Raw genomic sequence first — 16,917 nt, 5'->3', positions numbered from 1 at the left:
TACATGTTGTATTGGTGATAAATCTGGTGACCAGGCAGCCACAGAAGTGTGACAATGTTGTGGGGACATTCCTGTAACTCCCTTTGTGTAGTGGGAAAACCCATCTCATACATGTATTGTATGGCATGTAGCATGGAAGCATAAGTAGATGTAGTGTATAAAATGTACCATAAGGGGTGCTTCACATGGGAGTATTAATGCACGTTACCTTTCCACACACAATACACAAGGAGTTTAACCCATTGATTGCAATGGGTTTGTCCACAGTTTTGTATTTTGCGTGCATATTTCAAATGCACAAAAAATGCAGTACGCTCTACTTCTGTGCACCAATGATCCCCATAAAAGAACCCTTAAGAATGTCTTTGAATAGCTGAGGCAGTCCTTCGATTATTATGGCTACTTTGTATAGTGGGAAAATCCATTTTATACATGTACCATATGGCATGTAGCATGGAAACATACGTAGACCTAAAATGTACCATAAGTTATCTTCCCTCCAAATCAACAAAGAACAAAAGATGCAGGACAAGCAGCGGTGATAGTTGGCCGGCCGGTTGCCGCACAAGAGGTTACCATAGTGAAAGCTCTGAACAAGAAAGGTTATTGTAAATTGTGAGACATTTGGCCAACACTATTCAATGCTATAGGAATGTCTAACATATGGCCAAAATAGCAACAATTTGCTTTTTTCTTATTTATCCATGTGAATATAAAAGAAACCTAAAGCTAGCAAATGAGCGCCAGAAAAACAAAGATGTTCAGTAATAAAAGAATGTTTATTTCAGCACGTCAACCCAACGTTGAGCCACGGTTTCTATTTCCCTGGGCGATACAAAGCTATGTTATAGTGGAGAACATTCTGCAGATAGCGGACCTGCCGCTATGTGGTTGAAATCAGATTTGTTTTCTTTCTGTAATTTGTACTGCTTATGTCCGAGAGAGTCTGTCCTCAGATACTCGTATCCTGGAAGATCTCTCCGGGAAGCCGGACACACCCGAATTGGTTTCACGGTGTAGCTGCTATTGTAAGTGGTTTGTGCATCAATGGGAATCAATGACATAAATAGTTTATTAACTGGTTTGAAAGGCCTGGTGTGGGTGAGAGGGTGAGATACATAGTCACGTCTAGTGGTAGTTGTATTTTCAAAATGGCCTCCTGGAATGCCGCCATTTGGCTGTGGTCTTACAGGAGATGCCTTCTTGCAGAGCCAAGGTCTAAAATCTTCCCTTATCGTGGAACTTCCTTCAAAAGCTTTAGAACATTTCCTGTATTGCCGGACTGGCTTACTTGAGATTCGTGGCTGAAGAATGTGTGGTCTAAAGTCAAAGTGAGTAGTTGATATGAAGTCCATTTTATCTGTAGGCTTCTTGTAGGGAACAGACTTCTTTTCAAGGGATGGTGCTAGAGGCCACATTTGGTACTTGTCCTGAAATTCAGTCAAGCCGCTGAACGCTATGTCTGAGGCTGTTAAGCAGTATCGGGGGGGTAATGATTTTGCTGCTTCTCCTGGTAAGCCTTTATAGTCTTGCTTGTTTGTAGTAAGGCAATCAAACGCCTCTTCATTGGGCTTAAACTTTTCCTTCTTACGTATTGGTCTTCTTTCTACGTGGTATGGCACATACTCTTTTTTATAGTTTGTTGTATAATCAAGAGGGGCTGAGGATTCTGTATACAAATGTACTGGTTTACATGACTCTGTTGGTCTGATTGGCCAGAATTGAAAATGATCTTGAAATGTGGACTTTACATCAAACCTTTCTTTTGGTGGATCGTAAGTAGTGGTGGGTCTCATGGACTCCCTTTTGGATGAATTCCAAAGCTGGTAATCATCTGGAACACAAACAATTTTTATATACAATTTACAAAATATTATTATTAAACCAATGATTGTGGTGTTTATTGCCAATATTGATAGTTTTTCTGTTTGCTATCTGAAATTTGAAGCCTTTCATTTTCTGCTACCATGAACCAGCCAATCACCGGTCTGTTCAACAGCTCAAACATTGCACCACCACCAGGCAAAAGTAGTAAGCCCCTGTCTTCATGTACTCCCCCCCCCCCCCCCCCCCTCCCAAAAAAAAAAAGGTATTTTACATACAATTACACATGACTGCACATATGCTACAAGCACATTGTGGTACTCTTAAAGAAGATCTGCTTGCTTACAAGTTGGAGAATATGGGTGCACGGGTGAATTGAGCGCTCAGGTGGCTCCCCTTCTATACTGCATGGGGGCAGCAATTTACAGAAGAGCTGCTGCCTGCCTGGGATCAGTGGGCTGCTGTTCCTCTATGGCAGAATTTGAAGTTCATTTTGTGCACATCTCTAAGCCACAGATACAATTAAGTGGCAGCGCCGGCATCAGAAAACACACGCAGCTCCCAGCACAACCACAGAGCACCTTTTATGTTATGCAGGCGGTGCAATGAGGTTATAGCGTCACCTACGTCGTTCCTCAGGAGGTCAGCTAGGAGAGGCAAGGCAGTGGACGGAAGGTGCCGTGACTGTGGGGGACAGTATGGCTAATACTAAAAGGGACATTATGGCTACTACAGAGCAGAGTACGGCTATTGTTAAAGGAGACATTATGTATATTACAGGGAGACAGTATGGCTATTTATTACTACAGGGGTGAGCAGTCTAGTTATTAATTACTACAGGGGAACATGATGGCTATTTATTACTACAGAAGGCATTATGGCTATTACTACAAGGACCATTATGTCTATTACAACAGGGGGCATTATGGCAATGTATTACTACAGGTGAACAGTATGGCTATATATTACTATGGGTTGACTGTACAGCAATTTTTTTTTACTATAGGGGAGTAGTCTGGTTATCAAACTAATAACAACCACTTGTCAGTGAGTATGTATGTGATTGCTTCTCATGCTCCACCCCTGGTGAGGTCATTGAATGTCCTACAACATATAAAACACGGAGCCTGACTGACAGAAGAACAACAAAGTTAAAAAGGGGAGGACAAAAATAACAAAATGAGAATACAACTAAGTTGTTGTTATCTCCGACACAACTCAGCGGTCCTGATAGAAGACACCAACCTACCCCTACCACAGAGATCCGGTGGGCTGAAGGACCTGCGGTGATGTCACTGTTGTGGGAAGAGCCAAGCTGTCTTTGCCTTGTGTGGGAATTAAGATGCATGTAGTAGAGATGTGTGGGGATCATAATGAATGCACCATGTAGCAGAGCTGTGTGTGGGAGGGGGCACCATTTTGCTATTCCCCTCAGACAACAGAAAGGCTAGAGCAACCCCTGTATGGGTGACACTTGTATCACTTAAGAGACCTTTAACACAGGACAGAATATTCTACAACAGCACTGCAGAATATGCCGTTCTGGAATTCTACACCAAAATCTGCATGTCTAATTGTGAAATTGTCAGCACAATTCTGCATTTTCAAGTCAGTTTCGAAATCTGCACGTTAGCAGTGTGGATTCTGGTGCTGAATATTGCGCAGGAGGGCATATACTGCAACGCCATTGCGGAATATTCCATCCTATGTGAAAAGTCCCTTAGGTCCTTACCAAGAATGACTTTATACTTGTAGTCAAAGTAATCTGGGGCTGGAATAAGCAGTGGATAACACATGAAAAATGTGCTGTAACATGCAGTGTGCTACATAGTTCTGTCTCATTTTTCCATTTCTTAAAATTGGGAGGCCTGCCTTAAGGTTTTCTATACCAAACTTAATTAAGTAAAAATGTCACAAATCCATGTAAGCTGATAGAAATCTTACTTTATAAAGATTTAGGCTTTTTACACTGTAGCAATAATGAGCATAAACTGAAAATGCATATACAGTACATTCGCTAGTTAAAAAAACTGGCAAAACATAAAGGTTTATTTAATTCCTGCTTTTCACATTCTAAGTCATGCTTTATTGTGGTTACATGTAAATTCCAGTTTCTTTGTTCGGGGTCTAACACTTTTGCCATGCAATATATATTATTCTTCGAGCAGCTCAAACAGATGCTGCAGATGTGGGATCCTGATTCTTTGTAAACACTTTACAATTATAAAATCTTATTATATTAATGTGTTCTGGATCCAGGTAACCGTTCTGGTGAAACATTTTATTTTATGGAAACATATTAAAATTCCTAAAATATCAAAAGTATGCTATGGTCATCACATCTATTTGTGTGCTGGCTCCTACCGATATTACTACAGAGAAATATCACTAAGGCCGAATGTAGATGGCCGGGTCGGATTCTGAGAGCGAGATTTTCGCAGCGGGATGCGACCCTGTGCCCCTGCGGTGACCCCCAGCTTACCTGTCCAGCGTCTTCGCTCTGCTCTGCGGATGTGCCGGCTGGCGCACAGCTGCGCATGCACTGAAATGGGACACGCCGCAATTTTTTTATTGCGTGAGTTTTCCATGATCAAAATCGCAGCTGCCTGCATTCGTTTGCGTAAAGCCGTTCAACAGTGGAAATTCTACGTGAAATCCCGCTGTGGAATTTCCACCTGTGTGCCTTTGGCCTAAGTCAGCAAAAATAGTTTTAAAGGGTTATCCCATGGAAAGTATTATTTTTAACATTTTTGTATTCACACTTAGGCCTAGTGCCCACGGCCGTGACAGCCCTGCAAGCGGAATTTCGCAGCAGAGCCGTCACAGCATTCCTCCCCCCCCCCCCCCCCAAGACCCCATACTCAACTCCAGATCCGCTGCCAGATGTCCCACATCCCGTGCCGGCGCGCATGTGCAGCTCAGTTGGCATGACGCACGGGCAGGGTCATATGACACACCCACAGAGTCACATGACGGGCCAGCCGCATCATATGACACAGGCGTCGGTGAGCGGGGAAGCGTTTTCACTCTATCTTTCGCTGTGCTACAGCAAATAGAACATGCCGCAGGTAATTACGAGTGACTTCACGGGACGGAATTCCGCGATGGAATTCTGCAGCGTGAGCATTGCGTTATTAGGTTCAATAGAACCTAATAGCTGCGGGGCAACGCCGTGGATTTCCGCTGCATGATACGCGGCAGAAACCTGCCCATGGGAATTAGGCCTTATAAAAACAAAAGTTTCTATTCCCAGATATTTTAGAAATGTTAAATGTTAAAATATCGCCACCTGCAGATTCTATTGAAGAGCTTTATGCATTCAGTCCACCTTAGTAAATATTCCAAGGTGGTCACACTACTTCATCTTGCTTCTCTGCAGTATGCGGTCTCGCTCTCTTATCACATGCTCAGCATCTCCTTTGACATCAGATAAGACACAACAACTTCAGAAGTCACACCAGTGATCCCTCCACATACTCAGTGGAGCAGAGAGATATGGACCTCAGAGAAGATATAGCAACTTCAGAAGCAGCCGCTCACCACACCAGTGATCCCTCCACATACTCAGTAGAGCAGAAAGATATGGACCTCAGAGAAGATATAGCAACTTCAGAAGCAGCCACTCACCACATCAGCGATCCCTCCACATACTCAGTGGAGCAGAGAGAAGCAAGACCGAGCAGGTGGAACAATTACTGAGGTGGGTCTCCCTGCAGCAATTTGCATGCTATTGCTATTGACGAGTTGCCGATCGGTGTCCTAGAGATTGTGAGGTATGGTGATTCCTGGATTGTGGCATGGACATGGCCTTACACCGTCAGTTATTCTCACTATAGGGCCTATGGACCGAGGTTGTCTTTACAAGACAGCTCCTTTAAAGGTCTCTAGAAAAGGAAAAGGCTAAAACTACCAATGTATGATAGGATGTGGTTGTCCAATGATCCTGGATATCATACGATGTGACACCCTCTTCAGCCAGGAGTACCCATCATTTTGATCTTTTCCGATCGATGGTACTGAAGAATGTTTGCACAAGGCATCCCACATTCTTTAATGATGCTTCACTGTAACGTTTCGACAAGTTACTTTTCAAAGTTTCAGTTTTAAACATTGCTGTATAATCTCAAGTTCAGTAATAAATGACATTTAATGATTTACAGTTCCCCGGAGAACACATGAATGCATTTTCCTTTGTTTCATCCAAGAGTTACTGAATTCCCCAAAAACTTTATTTAGCTGCATGCTTATATTTTCCAGCATATCACATCTTGAATGTATTACAGAGCTAAAATGAGATAATGTAAACATTTTATATTGCCGCAGGCAAACAAGCTGCCGCTAGTACTCCTATAAGTAGGATTCGCTACTAGAGATAGAAGGGCCTCATTAGCCTCACTTTATTCTAACTATGTTAAAAAACCCACACCATCAACCAGATAAAGCGCTCACAGATACGTGTGCAGTTAACCTGAAGTTAATATACGATGCTTGGTCCTGGGCTTTAATCCCAGCCGATAGTAAAAATATGCCGCAGGATTAAAACTCCTGCAATTCAGCAGTAGCAGGTCAGGTTCTCGGCTGTCAGACACAGCCAAGGACCTGGAGTAGAAGCGTTTTTTAATGGCTTCTTTCCTCTCTTTTACAACTTACATAGCGCTCAGTGAGAACTATGTAGGTAATGCAGGAAGTGACTGTGCAGTTTCCTGCACGGGATCCGGCGATCATGTGATTGCTGGCCACAACCCCCACCCCCACATGTCAGAGCTGCAGGATCTTAGCAGACCCCTGACCAGATGTGATAGTGACTACTGTCACAATCAGGCTTTATTCACACAAGCATATATCGTCTGCGCTTTCACGACCGGATGATATACACTGCCCATCTGATGCACTGGTTTACAATGCATCAGGTCAGATGGGCGTATTCCTGTGGCATGAAATTCATAGAATTCTTTGAATGGTCAAAAAGAGCTGCCTGTGATTGGCTGAGTGCTGCGACCAATTACAGGCAGCACTTAGCTGTCAGTCAATGAATGGCTTAGGGCTGTATCTGAATCGCTGAGCATTCAGCCAATCAGATGCAGCCCTTTCAGCAGGGGGGGGGGGGATATTTTAAATCCCCTCCTGCTGAAACACAGTCAGAGCAGTGCAGGGAGAAGACAGGCTGGACGCGCCTGAGCCCTGACAGCTGCAGAGAAGGGAGTGTGTATGTGTGTATGTGTATATACATTAATTTTTTTTATTTTTTTTTTTACACATTCCAGGGATGATTTTCAGGGAAGAGCTTATATTTAAAGCCCTTCCCCAGAAGTCCCCGTGGGGCTTACCAGCATCCTATTGCATTCAATGGGGTCGCTGGCAGCAGCCACAAGCCCATTAAAAGCAATGCTGCATGGACCTGCATTCACGCGTGTTTGTGTATATACGTGGGTGTGCGGTCTTGTGCGTACCTATGTATGGCACAAGCACACACTCGTGTGAAGGCACCCTTAGTGTGGATTTTGGTGCACAATTCATTCTCTCATTTCAAGAGGTAGAATCTGTGCCCAAAAATCCGCTGCTGTAATTGACATGCTGTGATTTTAAATTTAGGTTGCATGTGACTTGCATTCTTGGCAGATTTCTCGTAGCTTGTGGAGGACATTTTTAAAATCTCATCCACTTTGTTGCTACTATAAATGCTGCGGATTATTTGTGTGGAGGGTCTGCACGGAAAATCCGCAGTGAATCTGCCCTTTGTGAACATAGCCTAACAGCTGGCAGGTCACTGCGTCCTTCACAATTCAGCATATAAAGGCCGTTCCTAAAAATGATGGGGCTCAAACATTTACTACTTTGTAACCTACTGTTCACTAACTTTCTAACGGGTCTGAGCTGTGATATCAGGAAAGTCCTGTTGGAGCCGATGTGCGCAGTGTGCAACAGATTCATCACCAGGGCGCCCTACAGATCAATCCGGCTCAGCTTCACAACTTCAGGTCACACCTGGCATTGTTCTGCCACCCCCTTGTCTAAGGCCCCTTCACGCAGGCGTATGAATATTTGCTGCGTATTTATGGAATGAAGTATGCTGTTCTGCGCGTGCATCGCGTATTTTACTGCACTTTTTGTGCTGGCATGTTCATTTGTATGCGGCAAAAAAATACGCACCAATTGAAATGGCTAATTAGTCTAAAGATTTCCAGATGTTCGTTTCTCTTGCGCAATTATGCAGTGCTTCACGCATCCCCTAGAGTATTGTGCATGCATATTTTTTGTGCGAATGAATTACAAGTTCAAAATAAGCTTAAAGGGGTTGTCCCGCGCCGAAACGGGTTTTTTTTTTTTTCAACCCCCCCCCCGTTCGGCGCGAGACAACCCCGATGCAGGGAGGTAAAGAAAGCTCACCGGAGCGCTTACCTGAATCCCCGCGCTCCGGTGACTTCTCTACTCACCGCTGAAGATGGCCTCTTCCTCCGTGGACCGCAGCTCTTCTGTGCGGTCCATTGCCGATTCCAGCCTCCTGATTGGCTGGAATCGGCACGTGACGGGGCGGAGCTACACGGAGCTACACGGAGCCCCATAGAAGACTGCAGAAGACCCGGACTGCGCAAGCGCGGCTAATTTGGCCATCGGAGGGCGAAAATTAGTCGGCACCATGGAGACGAGGACGCCAGCAACGGAACAGGTAAGTATAAAACTTTTTATAACTTCTGCATGGCTCATAATTAATGCACAATGTACATTACAAAGTGCATTATTATGGCCATGCAGAAGTGTACAGACCCACTTGCTGCCTCGGGACAACCCCTTTAAGTGAATAAAGCCATTGAAATCAATTGTTTCTATTCACTGCGTATTGCACGCGCAATTCTGCTGTAACAAGAACACATCTGGAACTTATTAGACTAAAAAGCCATTTGGGGTGCGTTTGTCTGCCGCGCTCAAAGGAACATACCCTGTGGGCGCAAAAAGTGCAGTAAAATACGCCGAAACGCACACACAACCTTGTTCATAGCGCAAAAACATTGCCCTTAGGCATGCGCAATTGTGCATACGCTCATGTGAAGCTGCCCTGACACTGCCTTGTGCTTACTGTCCCTTTACGCCGTACGACACAATCGATTGTGTAAGCAGAACAGGCCGGATATCGTTCCAGCCGCTCGTCTCCATTCACTATAAGCAGGCAGTCGCTCATCTATTGTAAGGCTTGAGGGACAGTTAGGAGGGAAAGCCTCATGGGATCTGGGAGCTTTATGTACATGATGGATGGATGATATGTCACCCTCTATGGAGCCTCATGGGATCTGGGAGCTTTATGTACATGATGGATAGATGATATGTCACCTTCTATGGAGCCTCATGGGATCTGGGAGCTTTATGTACATGATGGATAGATGATATGTCACCTTCTATGGAGCCTCATGGGATCTGGGAGCTTTATGTACATGATGGATGGATGATATGTCACCCTCTATGGAGCCTCATGGGATCTGGGAGCTTTATGTACATGATGGATGGATGATATGTCACCTTCTATGGAGCCTCATGGGATCTGGGAGCTTTATGTACATGATGGATGGATGATGTGTCACCTTCTATGGAGGAGGTTTTCTGGTTAACTATGATATGTTACAAAAGTCATTACTGGGTCAGATGAGATGGCAGAGAGTGAGTTCTGCCGAGTGATGGACTGGTTGGCAGCAGCAAATGATTGGCTGAAGAAAAATGGCGGGAAACCCTTTGGTAGTCAGGCAGAATCTGGTGGCCTGACAGTGGCTGGTGATTGGTCCAGAGGAACAAGCTATGAGGAGCAGCAGTGAGATATGGAGGTGCAGAGATGTGGGCCATCATCATCTGGAAAGGAAGCAGCATGCAGCATCCCGGTGACAGATCCCTGTTCCTGTCAGCTCCCCTCACAATTCCTGTCATAGCTTCAGATCCTCTGTGAAGATGGAGGACCTTCTGCAGCGGCTGATCATCGGCGAGGATGAAACGGGCGGTAAGGAATAGCTGCGCAGATGTCTGGAATCCCCTGCGCTTCAGCTTAGGACATGTCAGAAGTGCAGGCCAGGAGGAGCTGCAGAGGACATTGTGTGAACGCTTGTATCTGAGGAGGACTTGTCAGTAGAAAACCACCAGCGAAGCGAACGCAGGGGCTGCCTTTACCTTCATCTGATCGGAAACAACTGAAACCTGGCAGTGGGAACAGTGCCCAGCAGATGCCATGCCAGCAGAAACAGTGCCACCAGATGACCACACCAAGTCCTGTGCTGCTGCAGGTGCAGGGTACAGGTGAAGCTCTACAAGATGGCGACAGCACCTCTGCCAAGTCCGGTGCTGGTGCAGGCGCAGCATGCAGGTAAAGCTCTACAAGTTGGTGAGACCCCCGGTAACCAGGTGGTACCCCTGGTTACTGGCACCTGTGTATAGATGGATTTAGCTTGTGTAGCATTTGGGAGCGATTGCGCATGGCGGTTTTTGTGTTCGGTTTTTTGGTGGGTCGGAGCCAGGAGCGGGTCCATTATAGGGAAGACATGCGAATCTTTCCATTATGCTTCCTCTCTGCTCCTGGCTTTGGCTCACAAAGTGCTGGGCATGGGGGCGGTCGTGTGAGCGCCCCCTAACGTAGATTTGTCAGTTTTAAATGTTAGTGTTAACCCTTACTAGGCTGTAAAGAAAGGGCTAGTCAGGGTGATGATGGGGAATGTATGTCTGCTTAACAGTTGTGTTTTATTAATGGTATCATGTCTGAGCGGAGGCAGCTCTGAGGTAACTGCAGGAGACTGTCAGCTCTGAGGTAACTGCAGGAGACTGTCAGCTCTGAGGTAACTGCAGGAGACTGTCAGCTCTGAGGTAACTGCAGGAGACTGTCAGCTCTGAGGTAACTGGCCACTGTATGCAGGCTGTCGGCTCTGAGGTAACCACTGTATGCAGGCTGTCGGCTCTGAGGTAACCACTGTATGCAGACTGTCGGCTCTGAGGTAACCACTGTATGCAGACTGTCGGCTCTGAGGTAACCACTGTATGCAGGCTGTGGTTGAGGCGGCTGCTGCTTGTAATCAGATTTGGTTTATAATTACTGGTTATTTTATAACTGTTACTTTCATATAAAGAAGCAGAATCTAATGATGACCGGAGGAACAGAGATGGTTAATAATGGTTACCGGGATGTTAGTGTTTCCTCAGTGTAACTAGTTAGGTAGTTTATAGACATCCTTGGGGCACCTCACTACCTCGGTGTAACTAATTAGGTGGTTGTTAGACATCCTTGGGGCGCCTCACTACCAGGGTGTAACTAGTTAGGTGGTTTATAGACATCCTTGGGGCACCTCACTACCTCGGTGTAACTAGTTAGGTGGTTGTTAGACATCCTTGGGGCTCCTCACTACCTTGGTGTAACTAATTAGGTGGTTATTAGACATCCTTGGGGCACCTCACTACCTCGGTGTAACTAGTTAGGTGGTTGTTAGACATCCTTGGGGCTCCTCACTACCTTGGTGTAACTAATTAGGTGGTTATTAGACATCCTTGGGGCACCTCACTACCTCGGTGTAACTAGTTAGGTGGTTGTTAGACATCCTTGGGGCTCCTCACTACCTCGGTGTAACTAATTAGGTGGTTATTAGACATCCTTGGGGCTCCTCACTACCTCGGTGTAACTAGTTAGGTGGTTGTTAGACATCCTTGGGGCACCTCACTACCTCGGTGTAACTAGTTAGGTGGTTGTTAGACATCCTTGGGGCTCCTCACTACCTCGGTGTAACTAATTAGGTGGTTAGACATCCTTGGGGCGCCTCACTACCAGGGTGTAACTAGTTACGTAGTTTATAGACATCCTTGGGGTGCCTCACTACCTCGGTGTAACTAGTTAGGTGGTTGTTAGATATCCTTGGGGCTCCTCACTACCTCGGTGTAACTAGTTAGGTGGTTGTTAGACATCCTTGGGGCTCCTCACTACCTCGGTGTAACTAGTTAGGTGGTTGTTAGACATCCTTGGGGCACCTCACTACCTCGGTGTAACTAGTTAGGTGGTTGTTAGACATCCTTGGGGCTCCTCACTACCTCGGTGTAACTAATTAGGTGGTTAGACATCCTTGGGGCGCCTCACTACCAGGGTGTAACTAGTTAGGTAGTTTATAGACATCCTTGGGGTGCCTCACTACCTCGGTGTAACTAGTTAGGTGGTTGTTAGATATCCTTGGAGCTCCTCACTACCTCAGTGTAACTAGTTAGGTGGTTGTTAGACATTCTTGGGGCTCCTCACTACCTCGGTGTAACTAGTTAGGTGGTTATTAGACATCCTTGGGGCACCTCACTACCTCGGTGTAACTAGTTAGGTGGTTGTTAGACATTCTTGGGGCACCTCACTACCTCAGTGTAACTAGTTGGTGGTTGTTAGACATCCTTGGGGCTCCTCACTACCTCGGTGTAACTAGTTAGGTGGTCTTAGACATCCTTGGGGCTCCTCACTACCTCAGTGTAACTAAATAGGTGGTTAGACATCCTTGGGGCGCCTCACTACCAGGGTGTAACTAGTTAGGTAGTTTATAGACATCCTTGGGGCACCTCACTACCTCAGTGTAACTAGTAAGGTGGTTGTTAGACATTCTTGGGGCACCTCACTACCTCAGTGTAACTAGTTGGTGGTTGTTAGACATCCTTGGGGCTCCTCACTACCTCGGTGTAACTAGTTAGGTGGTCTTAGACATCCTTGGGGCTCCTCACTACCTCGGTGTAACTAGTTAGGTGGTTGTTAGACATTCTTGGGGCACCTCACTACCTCAGTGTAACTAGTTGGTGGTTGTTAGACATTCTTGGGGCACCTCACTACCTCAGTGTAACTAGTTGGTGGTTGTTAGACATCCTTGGGGCTCCTCACTACCTCGGTGTAACTAGTTAGGTGGTCTTAGACATCCTTGGGGCTCCTCACTACCTCAGTGTAACTAATTAGGTGGTTGTTAGACATCCTTGGGGCTCCTCACTACCTCGGTGTAACTAGTTAGGTGGTTATTAGACATCCTTGGGGCACCTCACTACCTCGGTGTAACTAGTTAGGTGGTTGTTAGACATCCTTGGGGCGCCTCACTACCTGGGTGTAACTAGTTAGGTAGTTTATAGACATCCTTGGGGCACCTCACTACCTCAGTGTAACTAGTAAGGTGGTTGTTAGACATTCTTGGGGCACCTCACTACCTCAGTGTAACTAGTTGGTGGTTGTTAGACATCCTTGGGGCTCCTCACTACCTCGGTGTAACTAGTTAGGTGGTTGTTAGACATTCTTGGGGCACCTCACTACCTCAGTGTAACTAGTTGGTGGTTGTTAGACATCCTTGGGGCTCCTCACTACCTCGGTGTAACTAGTTAGGTGGTCTTAGACATCCTTGGGGCTCCTCACTACCTCAGTGTAACTAATTAGGTGGTTGTTAGACATCCTTGGGGCGCCTCACTACCAGGGTATAACTAGTTAGGTAGTTTATAGACATCCTTGGGGCTCCTCACTACCTCAGTGTGACTAGTTAGGTGGTTGTTAGACATCCTTGGGGCCCCTCACTACCTCGGTGTAACTAATTAGGTGGTTGTTAGACATCCTTGGGGCACCTCACTACCTCAGTGTAACTAGTTAGGTGGTCTTAGACATCCTTGGGGCGCATCACTACCTCGGTGTAACTAGTTAGGTGGTTGTTAGACATCCTTGGGGCGCCTCTCTACCTCGGTGTAATTAGTTAGGTGGTTGTCAGACATCCTTGGGGAGCCTCACTACCTCGCTGTAACTAATTAGGTGGTTGTTAGACATCCTTGGGGCGCCTCACTACCTGGATGTGTGGTTACATTTATGGGATCGAGGTAATGGAGCGGTGTGGGTACTGACTGACATGAGGGCTCATATTGTGCTGCTCTCATCCATTTATTGTTGTTCTAGTTAGAAATCCGTACAAATTCCTTGCATCCAGGAAATAGACAATTTCTTACAATAGGGCAAGACTCCAGTGAGGCTCTCATATTGGAAGTAGGCCCGGCTCATTAAAGAAGGCTCCCGGTACGGCTTATATGTGCATGAGTTAAAGGGACTCAGCTGTGAAGGGGTTAATAAGTTAATTTCAGTTATTCTGATGTAGTTAAATTGCTAAGCACATAGATGAGGGTAGAGCTGCCTGTCATTTTGATACCCCCCTTTTTTCAATTTGAGGTTGTCCCCTTTAAGGGTGATACCACAGAAGTAGTCTATCTCCTCTCAGTGATTTATCATCTATCTTACCTCAAGCAGTTGTCTCTGAATGCTGAGGGGCTCCTGAGCTGCTGGCAGTAAGATATGCATCATGTGACTACATTGGCTTTATTATGGCACTTCGGTCATGTGATGCAGTATTCGGATAACTTCTCATTGGTTGGGGCTTTAATTCTTTGGGTTCCGGTTTGGCGTTACCGATGGGATCTAAGGCATCCTACTATTATTTAGGACTATCCTCATTGTTAGAGTAGGTGGGAGGAAGGAATCCCCTGATGATGGTGTAATACACTACTTAGATGATTTTTGTTTATGGGACATCAGGGTAAGGAGGGGTGCACAAGTTTTAGAGGGCATGTGGTCAGGATGGAGGATTTTGAGGTGCCGCTGGCGAACGGGAAAATGGTATGGCCCTGTACTCGGTTGGAGTTTTAAGGTATTCAATTGATAGCATTGCGATGGTTTTTCTAATTGCCAATGTCAGGGGTGTATAGTTTATGGGGTTAATTAGTCAGACATTATGTATGAAGGACGATTACATGGAAGGAGTTGCAGCCGTTAGCAGGTCGGTCCTGTTTGGCTTCACAGGTGATTATTATTGGTCGCAGGTATTCCCGCAGGTTATGTGTGGTGATGTGTGGTTGGAAGGCCCATACATCGCATCGCGGATGTCAAGGGAGCTAAAGCAGGATCTAGTGGTATGGTTGGTATCTGTGACTTTAATTCTCAGTCAGCTTGTGGAAGCGGATGAGTTCTCATTAGGTGCTGACATCAGTGGATAATGGTTATGGAGTGATTGTTGGTAAGAGCTGGTCGGCAGGAGTTAGTTCGTATCTTGGTCAGATTATGTCTAACATATACTGTATATACCGGCGTATAAGACGACTTTTGAATCCCGAAAAATCTGCTCTGAAGTCGGTGGTCGTCTTATACGCCGGTAATACAAAAAAAAGAAAGTGTCAAAAAAAAATCATTACTCACCTCCCCCGGCGTTCTGTGGCGCTGCTGCAGGCTGTCGCTCCCTCCTGGTCCCTGTCAGAGCATTGCTTTCTGGACGCAGGGCTTAAAATCCCCACCTCCAGAAAGCTAATACTGTGATTGGCTAACACACGCCGTCAGCCAATCACAGTCATTCAATGACATCATTGAATGGCTGTGATTGGCTGAAGGCGCACGTGTGTTAGCCAATCACAGCCATTCAATGTCATTGGCTGTGATTTGGCTGAAGGCACGTGTGTTTTAGCCAATCACAGCCATTCAATGATGTCATTGAATGGCTGTGATTGGCTAACACACGCCGTCAGCCAATCACAGTATTAGCTTTCTGCAGGCGGGGATTTCAAGCCCTGCGTCCAGAAAGCAATGCTCTGCCGGGGACCAGGAGGGAGCGACAGCTTGCAGCAGCACCGCAGAACGCCGGGGGAGGTGAGTAATGATTTTTTTTTGCTCCACTGTATTCCAGGCGTAGAAGGTGACTGTTGGGTGGTCGTCTTATACGCCCCGTCGCTTTATACGACAGAATATACGGTAACCTCTTATTAAGGGTTAGAGATGGTCAGTGTGAGATTAATGCGGCTGTTATTTCATAGTCTTGTTTGCTGATGCAGCAATTCAGGGAAGAAGAGTGCAAAATTTAGGATGCGGCTCACATAGCTCAGTTTGGAAGGTATTGTCGGGTATTGCTTGCTTCCAAAAACGGCATAATCTGGTACCTATTAATTCTGTTTTTCAGGTAGAGCGATTGATCAGGGGCTGTAAGGCAGTAGTGTACGCCGCTGATCAGGGGCTGTAAGGCAGTAGTGTACGCCGCTGATCAGGGGCTGTAAGGCAGTAGTGTACGCCCCTGATCAACGCTCTGCTATCACATTTAGCTTACTAGGGAAGTATTGCCTGAAGTGTGTAGATCGGCATATGAGTTACAGCTGTTTAGATGTGACTTTAGGGCCCTAAGGATGTGTCAAACCATGGGAGCTTTATAATAAAGACAGAATGGGTAAAGGGGCGTGGATTCGCTTGTTTGCTCATTTGCATGAGAATATATGCCTGGTTAGGAATTTGCAGGTGTTTGTGTCTATGCCCAAAAACACCAGTTTTTTTGTTGATCCACGTACCCCGTTTCCCTGGAGATAAAACCTGCCTTGGAAATAAGCCCTAGCAGGATTTTTCAGGATGCTTGAACTTTAAGCCCTATTCCAAAGTAAAGCCCTAGTTGCAGTTTTTAAAAACGTCAATGTAAACAGTGTCCAGGCAGATATACATGGCGAAAGTAAGATCTTATGGAGCAAAAATTTGTAGAAGACCCTGTCTTGTTTTCGGGGAGACAGGGATGATAGACAGTCATTATCTTGCTTTTAATCTATAATGGTGCTTAATTGTTTACAGGTGCGGTTTTATTGAAGAAAAAGTAGACAGATGGGGTTCATCTCGTAAGTTGTACATGCGCCTGAATAATATGGGGTACTAATTCTTTTTTCATTTTAGGAATTAAGAAAAGTATTGTGTGGATTGTTGGACACATTTGTGTACTGGGCTTGGAGAAGGGCAGCAGATCGCTGTTATTCCGAAAATTTGGGATTGTACAGATCACCGTTTGAAATTTTTGGTGCGATAATAGATGTATGAGGTGGAGTGGATTAATGGCTGAACTGATGTATAAAGAGTCACGTGGGCTTAGAGAGTCACGTGGGCCCTGTCCAGATGTTTGATTTTTACACTTAGGGGTTAATGACATAGAAGAGAACACATTGATATGTCATGGGACATTGAAAGGGAGAAGTGGAACATTAAACAAGGTTCTGGATACAGTGATAGTTTTTTCAGATATTGTTCCCCGATTATTATGGTCCTTGCCGAGGTCTGTATATAGGGAGAGAATTCGGAGAAGG

General features: G+C 45.6%; 1 protein-coding gene across 1 annotated transcript in view; it reads right to left on the bottom strand.

Annotated features, from left to right (window-relative positions):
* Positions 1-845: 845 nt before the first annotated feature.
* Positions 846-16,917, bottom strand: part of SAXO1 (stabilizer of axonemal microtubules 1) — a 33,714-nt gene continuing 17,642 nt past the window's right edge. The window contains exon 4 of the mRNA XM_066605020.1: positions 846-1,834. Coding sequence (XP_066461117.1) covers positions 846-1,834 — 989 coding nt within the window. The remainder of the gene's footprint in view (positions 1,835-16,917) is intronic.

This window comes from Eleutherodactylus coqui, chromosome 5 (assembly GCF_035609145.1).
Source record: "Eleutherodactylus coqui strain aEleCoq1 chromosome 5, aEleCoq1.hap1, whole genome shotgun sequence".
In the NCBI taxonomy this organism is placed as follows: Eukaryota; Metazoa; Chordata; class Amphibia; order Anura; family Eleutherodactylidae; genus Eleutherodactylus; species Eleutherodactylus coqui.
This window is presented reverse-complemented; position numbering and strand designations above follow the sequence as displayed.